This window comes from Siphateles boraxobius, unplaced genomic scaffold (assembly GCF_051911475.1).
Source record: "Siphateles boraxobius isolate OS27281-9 unplaced genomic scaffold, OSU_SipBor_1 61, whole genome shotgun sequence".
Classification (NCBI taxonomy): Eukaryota; Metazoa; Chordata; class Actinopteri; order Cypriniformes; family Leuciscidae; genus Siphateles; species Siphateles boraxobius.
Genome location: NW_027509188.1, coordinates 6,125,422 through 6,133,347, shown reverse-complemented (window position 1 = coordinate 6,133,347; position 7,926 = coordinate 6,125,422). Strand labels below are relative to the sequence as shown.

The window sequence follows — 7,926 nt, the reverse complement described above, 5'->3', positions numbered from 1 at the left end:
AGTAGCCCTGTACCTGCATGCATACGGCCGTTAACTTATAAAAATGTATATAACCACCCAACCATTGGCCCAAATGACTGGAAAATTGGCATGCGCTGTCTTTGTACGAGGACATTGGCGTATCTAAAAAAACATGGCCGCCAATGAAATTTAAGTAACTATCAGACAAGGTTACCCAAGGCTGAGCCGAACGAAACTCGATGGGCATGTTCGACTCACGGCTCTACAGTTCTTTAAGAATTTTGAAAGAAATTGGCCCCTAGTTGGCTAGCTTTATGCCTCTGTAATCATGTTTTTTTTCTCACACATACAATATTCATGTCGTTTGCTCCATATCCAAAATAACAGCTGAAAAGTAATGTCAAACTAATAGCTTTCTTTTGTGAAGCAGGTGATGTATTATCAGTTTTATTCATTATAGTAAAACTGTGATTCTACAACATAAGAGCCAGCAGTTTTGTGGGAAAAAGATCAAGTGAAAGAGTCACTTAGACTCACACAGACATCAAGAATCAGCATAGAAATCTCAGCAATGGTGATAAAAGTAGTTGTGCTTCAATGCATGCTGGGAGTCTGGTGAGTACCTGTGCTGGTACCCAGCATGCATTGCGACATGAAACTTTTAATGTCACTATCGTTGAGATTCATATGCTGATTCTTGATCTCTGTGTGAGTCAGCATAATACAACAGAGGTTTTTAAATCTGATTGTCACAACAATGCCTCTAACAGCATCACATTTCCTCTATAATTAATAATACAAAACTAATAATAGATCACCTGTTTAAACAGAGATAAGGCTCTGGATAAGTTCAGTGAATCAAGTCACTAAATTGTGAGTTTTATCATCAAAACACAACCATCAACACCTGATTATATTTTATTTTGGCTTTTGTGCCACAACATGTGTTTTATAAACACACAGTTACAGCAGCCACAGAAAAACTGATATTATAAATTCAAGGGTCACTTGAATTTATAATATCAACATCAACATATAAACCTCAGTTAATTCTCAATAACAACTTCTGTAGACGTGTGACAGAAATAAAGTCAGTCTGGTTATTAATAAGTTAAGCTGGTAATGCTGTTTGTGGAGTTGTTTAATCCAAGTCAGTTGTAGTTTCTGTGTTTCTCTCTAAATATGAAAATCACACAAACTATTTTATTTGTGTGTTTATTAGCTTTATTTCAAGTGTAGAAATGATTATTTGGTTGGTTATTCACAATGAAATGTACAGGACAGCGTCATGCAGAAGGGCAGGATTATGGTTACGTTGACTCAAGTACAATGATTGACAGCTGTAGAGATCAAATGAACGTGCGATGAGTCATAAACTGATGCAAATTATGAAGAGGAGATTCAGAGCTCGCTCTGAACGCTCTTTCAGCTCTTCAGATCACATAAGGGTATTCTATATGACAAAATATTTAGCAAACGTGGTAATAAATCAATATTTCTCCAAATATGCACACTTTTGAACTAAGAGCCCTAACGGACACTGTCTGCATGTATGTGAACACAAATAAACCACAGTAGACGTGAGTGAATTCATATGAGTGTTGATATTCTATTTCAAAAATCATACATTACAGATTGATTATTTTAGCCTGACGTCGTCATACTCAGATTCTTGTCAGAATGTGAGTCTGATACTGCTCCATTGGGCTGTGATTATGGGGCGTGTTTCATCCGAACCAGGAAAAAAAATGCCTCTGCAATGCCAATTGGATAGACCGAATCCCGTAGGAAGGACGGCAAAAACATCTTTCCGATCCACAAATGCCTTGATTCCGGTTCTCTGTTCCTCTTTTAAAATGAATGTGTTGTCTAGATCTTCTATAACAGATGCGATGGCTGAATCTACACATCTAAATTATCCAGCGGCAGCCATTCTTTGTTGTAAACGAATTCAACCCAAGCGCTCTTTGGTGACGTGGATGGTTACGTTAGTGTTGCTCATCTGTCCATCATCGTATAAAGCCCGCCCTGACAATTTGATTGGTCCTAACTATTTTTTGTTCGGGCATAATAGCTCCTGAACGGATCGAGTCCAGACCGAACTTCCCGGCCTAAACATTTTGTGGCCGGGGTTCGGGCTGGCCTCCAGGCTATGATTATTTTACAATCCTGACATAAATTAAGAAATGAATGTCACTGCAACCTAGTTTTATCATAAACAGAGGTCAAATATCAAAGCTGGAGTCTTTAATCTTTCTAATGATACTCAAGATGGTCCAGATCAAGTAAGTGTGATGTTTTAAAATGCAGTGAATGTTTAACAATAATAATCTGGGGCCATCTGCTATCTTTGCCTCTAAGGGGTTAAAATAAAAAGAATAATAACTGCAAGCAGCAATTAACACGGTTCAAGCGTTTTAAGACCTTCATACCAACTATACTGTTAATGTCTAGGCCAACCCGAAATGTAGGACTGACACCATCAAATATCCATGATGGAGAATATGCTAAAACACATTCACTAAAGAATGAAAGGCTTTAACAATAATACTTAATATAGACTAAGCATGCGTACACACACATGCACACATTCTGTTTTAGATACAGATATTTGAAATATATGATAATAAAATGTTTACAGCAAGTGTCCTCTGTAAAACACAATTTTCAGGTTTCGCACTACTCCTAATGCACAATTGTCAAAACGAATGTTTCAATACATATGAAGTGAGGGATTTTCATAAAATATGATTGTAAATGTGATTTTATAATGTCTAAATATGAATTATAGAAACACATTAGTGAGTTAATAAGACTATTATAAGCAGCAGAGGATCACTCATTAGCTTTGCTTTCATTAAAATGTGTCCGTTTTAAAAGTGTCAGTTTGTCTCCACTAAAGCAAGGCACATTTTCCATGTTAACTCCATTAAACATGCTTACACACACACACACACACACACACATAATTTGTTGTAGATATAGATATTTGAAATAAACGATAGTTAAATAAATGCTTATTTCAGGCCTCCCATTTTAAAATAATTTCCAGGTGTCATTGTGATCATAATGTGATATTGCAAAATATGATACATAAAATTAACAACTGAAGAGGTGAATTTTGACAAAGTCATTTGTAATGTTATTTTAATGATTTTATAAAGTTTAAATATGATTTCAAATGCAAAACCCTTGAAAATAATTATTTTACAGAGCAGAATGAGCCAATGAGTGCTATCCTCTGCTATTGTGTGGTGATTTTGTGTTTTAGATATAGATATTTTAATAAAACACATGAGTCTCACGTGATATTCATAGGTCCTGTCTGTCTCATTGCTGAAACTTTTTCTACAAACTTACATGTATAGACAGCTAGGACTTATGAGTATAGTGTCTCATACAGACTTGTATTCAGTAATCTATTGCAAATTTCAAACACACACATTAGTCCTCATTAATACAGGTTAATATGTGAATGATTTTTCATGATTTTAATCTGAAATCATACGCTGAAGGTTCAGTATTATTGGAATCACATTCTGCAAAGCTCCTGTTCTCTTAATGGAAACAGTAGGAAACCACTGAAAGTGTTGTAGTTATTCAAACTATCATATATCCTGCTGTTAGACTCAAGTCTCACATAGACAACATCTCCAACCTCCAGGATCAACACAACTCCATTAGAGGAGTTTACCTCCCACTGAGGCTGACGAGCATATGCCATAACCACAAGCTTTCCATTATTATAAATGGATGCAACTGATGGAGTTGGGCCATAACCCAATACAGAGATTCTGAACATGTACGCTCCTTTCAGTGGGGCTGTGAAAATACCTAAATCAAATAACAAGAGATACAGAATCAGATGTTTCCTGTATTGCTTAATTACCAAACACACTGTGTGATAGTTTAGAAAGATGAGAGATGATTTCTGGCTACGTTTACACGACAACAATGTCCTAAAAACAAACAAGTTTTTTTCTTTGCGTTTTTCGAATACCAACAACAACGTTGTCAAAACGATCTCCGTTCACACAGATCCGTGGAAAAGCTTTAAAACGCTGTATTCTGCTGCCAGGCCAGTAGTTGGCGATGTCACTTTGTAAAGAAACACTACGGATATAGTAATATATACTATATACTATATATATACTATATAATATAGATTGATCATGTAATACGCATGCACATGACATCACCGTTTTCACAAATTCACGTTTTTGTAGTTTACTCGAACATGGTAACGGTATTGTTTCAAAAAACGTGCACTTTGAAGCCCCCTTTTTTTTTACGTTTGCGTTTTCAGGCTGCCAAAACGCATACAAAGTTTTCAGTTTTTTGTTGAAACTGGTGTCGTGTAAACGGCCCCTAATTCTCTTATACACATTACACAACTGCAGAGAGGTCTGCATGGAGCAGAAGGGTTTTCATTACTATAAACTGAGTTTTATGACTCATTTCATTGATAATTACCTGTGATTGGGTTGTAGGCGTTCCCTATGTTTGTGAAGACGTTCCTGTAGGTTAGTGTGATTTCAGAGGTAAAAGGACCAATATCTCCACGGCCAGATTGCATCATTGAAGCTGAAAAAGCTATTTCTCTGTCTGTTATTGAAAAACATAAGCAATATTGTGATTACAATTGTGATATTACTGTATTACACTGAGAATGTATACACTGAATATCATTCAAGCACACTTTCACCTCTATTGTCCTTTCTCAACTCCTCCACTTGACTCAGAGTAAGATTTGATATTTCTGTGAAAGAATTAAGATTCTGTTAAATGACATTTACACAGAATACACAACTTTATGCTAACGCTTACACTATACAATGTATTTCATTGATGTTTTACTTTGTGGATCATTGATAAAAGAGAGAATGTTTTGTTGAGGTACCATCATTTTTCTTTTTCATCTCTTCCAGGATAAACGTCTTTTGTTCCCTCAGTTGCATCTCTAAAGCTCTGATGTTTGTTTTCTGCTCTGTAACTGTGGCGGTCAGTTCTCTGATGTGTGTTTTCTGCTCTGTAACTGTGGCGGTCAGTTCTCTGTTGATGGTTTTCTGCTCTGTAACTGTGGCGGTCAGTTCTCTCAGCGCTGCATGGATGTCAGTGAAGAACAGATGGTAGTTTTGTTGGCTGTCAGTTGAAGCTTCATATCTCAAAGTGTCTGTTTGAGGTGTATTCTGTCCTCCGTCCTCAGATCTGAGCTGTTGACTGATCTCATTCTCATTGAGTCCTCCATCTACCTGATGCTGTACGACACACACAAAGGTTTCCAACAGCAGCAGTAAACACACTAAACCCTTCATTCTTCACTGATGTTTGTTTCCAGCTTTGGCTCTTCATCCTCACAGTCTCTCATGATCATTTTATAGTGTCCTGATTTACTGCCTTTTGTACTTTATTTATATTGCTCCAGATAAATAAGTAGTTCAAGTTAATTGTTAATCATAATCAAAGGGATGTTCCGGGTTCAGTAGATGTTTATCTCTATTTACAACATTTGTGGCACTATCTCAACAGAAAATAACTTTGACGCATCCTTTTATAGATACAGTATATATGTATATATATCTCAGAGGTTGCGTTAGACTTTCTCATTGTCCATCATTTTGACGGACAGAAAAATTTTATCATAATCTATCATTACCTGTCATTTTAATTTTCATATTTCAAAAAGACTTCTAATAGCTTTTGTTTTCGTTCACATTTTAATCATGAATTTACAGGACGAGGCTTGATTATTCATTTATTTATTTATGAACAGATGAACAAAAACTGCGTGAAATTTCATGTCAACACGATGCAGTTGAATGTTTTCTGCACTGACAGCGGAGAAGATTAAAACACAACCTTTTGTGCCTGAACAGGCAGATATAAAATTACGCAACATATTATATAATTCCAACTACAATAAAAACACAGCGCAATTTTTTTTTTAACTGAACTAAATTCAATTGATGCTTAAACTCAAATCTTCCTCCTGGTCCGCATTGACTTAAACTGGGTGCTCACCTGTGCGTAATGAAACGCATCAAAAGAGACTGATGTAGAGGCAACTGTCATTAAATTTAGCATCTTTGGCTCGGAAAGACGACTTTTTGTGACAGTCTTAATTTTGTTCTGGAGGCTGAAACATTGCTCTGCTGCCACACTGGAGACCGGAATTACTAGCGCCACTTCAGCCAAAGTTTCGTAGTCGGGAAACATTTCTCTCAGGGACGTGATCAGACATTTGCAGGAATGTGGGATTTCCCGATCCTGCAAGCACTCACTTCACCTGGAGGAAATCCGGCAGCATGAGCTCCTTCTGCACCAGTGGCGTCCCGTAGTGGTCACAGACGCGCTCAAAAGCATCCAGAACATAGCTCCTCAATGCGCTGTTAGTGCCCGGATAGCAAGATGCATTGAGTACAGTGTCGAGGTCAGCGATGAGACCCACATGCTCCAAAGGGAATCTTTTTCTGATAGATTTGTTGAGCTCGGGCGATGTACTCTGTGCAGAAAATTGAAAAGTTCTGTGCTTTTGCCTGTGTCAGCGTAAAGCCACAGAACTTGCCGTCGTGTAATGCCTTGTTGAATTCTGTCTCCGCCTCGCCTGGCCCATTCATCAAATCCTCTAGGCTAGCAAAGGTCATGTTCACAACAGGTTGGATGTGTGAGATGTTAACATCATCTTTTTTGAATGTGAGATTCATGCGGTTCACCACGGCCAAGACATCAGACAACAGGTGAGTTAGGGCAGGGAATGTGTATGTTTGGATACGCTTCCTAATACCCTTAGATTCCGGACAGTTTCTATTCGCATTTTTCTCCTTCTTCAACTCCAATACCAGAGAAACCCAGTTGGCACGCATGCCCTTAACTGCCCTCTCCAATGACAGCCAGCATGTAGCCAATGGTTGTTTTAGGCTCAACATGTCACATTCCTCCATTTTGTTTAGGAGTTTGTTTAATCGGTTTGTTCGAATGGGGGGATTTTTGTAGTATGTGTATGTTATAGGGCTTGCACAGACTAGTCGAGTAGTCGAGAGATCGACTGTTGGAAACAATCGACTACTCGAGCGCCCATTAACCAATTCAAAATGGCGAACGTCACCAACAGACACCAGACATCAGATATGTGGAAGTATTTCATCAAGGATGACAAAAATATGGTAATTTGCCAAGTCTGTAAGAGGCCGTTCACATATCGCGCCTAAAACGCTCTCCTTCTTTCCACAAGTGCTCGCGCTCCCATGACGTCTGTCGTTGCTATGCAACCATGAACTGCGCTCTCTCCATGATGACGAGGAAGTATCAGCAAAGGATTAATGATTTCTAGCCCTTGCATTAGCTTTACTACTAGATATATTTATGGAGATGAGAAATAAACCCCCGCAGTGAACAGCTATGATCAGCTGTTCGGCCGAGCTTTCAATGTTGTTACGGAAATGCAAGCTTATCATTTGGTTTTTGTCTCATGACCTGCGGTGCGCTTGCGGCATTGTGAAAAGTTGAGATGTTTTCATCTCGCCGAGGCATAGGCACGCCTGGAAAAACGAGCGCGCCGCACCACATGCGCGTTGCGACCGCGTTTCTTTCATTATGATCGAGCTTGCCGCACGCCTAACGTTACATTTCAAATAACTTGAGCGTGCAAAAGAAGCGATAAGTGAACTGCCCCTAAAAGCGGACATTGCGTCTGTAATGAAAGGCATACTCTGTTACATGAAAATTAAAATATGTAATGTCATAATTATAATGTTCTGAGAGTTTACTTATGTAATTGTTGCATTAGGCTATGAATTAATAAACATTTATTGATAAGAACTATTTCATGTCTTTTCATTTACAGTAGCATGAACCACGAGTAGTCGAGTTACTCGAGTATTGTTTTGATAAGAAATCGACTAGCAGAAATCAGTAGTCATGCAACCCCTAGTATGTTATTAACAGTGGTGACATATGCACTTATTT

At 38.1% G+C, this 7,926-nt stretch overlaps 1 protein-coding gene across 1 annotated transcript; it reads right to left on the bottom strand.

Moving 5' to 3' along the window:
• Positions 1-3,493: 3,493 nt before the first annotated feature.
• On the bottom strand, positions 3,494-5,309 carry LOC143718437 (uncharacterized). Its single transcript, XM_077209498.1, has 4 exons — positions 4,862-5,309; positions 4,667-4,720; positions 4,435-4,566; positions 3,494-3,795 (listed from the first exon to the last, which is right to left on the bottom strand). The coding sequence occupies exons 1-4, from the start codon at positions 5,274-5,276 to the stop codon at positions 3,494-3,496; spliced, it is 903 nt and encodes a 300-aa protein (XP_077065613.1). The 5' UTR covers positions 5,277-5,309.
• Positions 5,310-7,926: the final 2,617 nt, after the last annotated feature.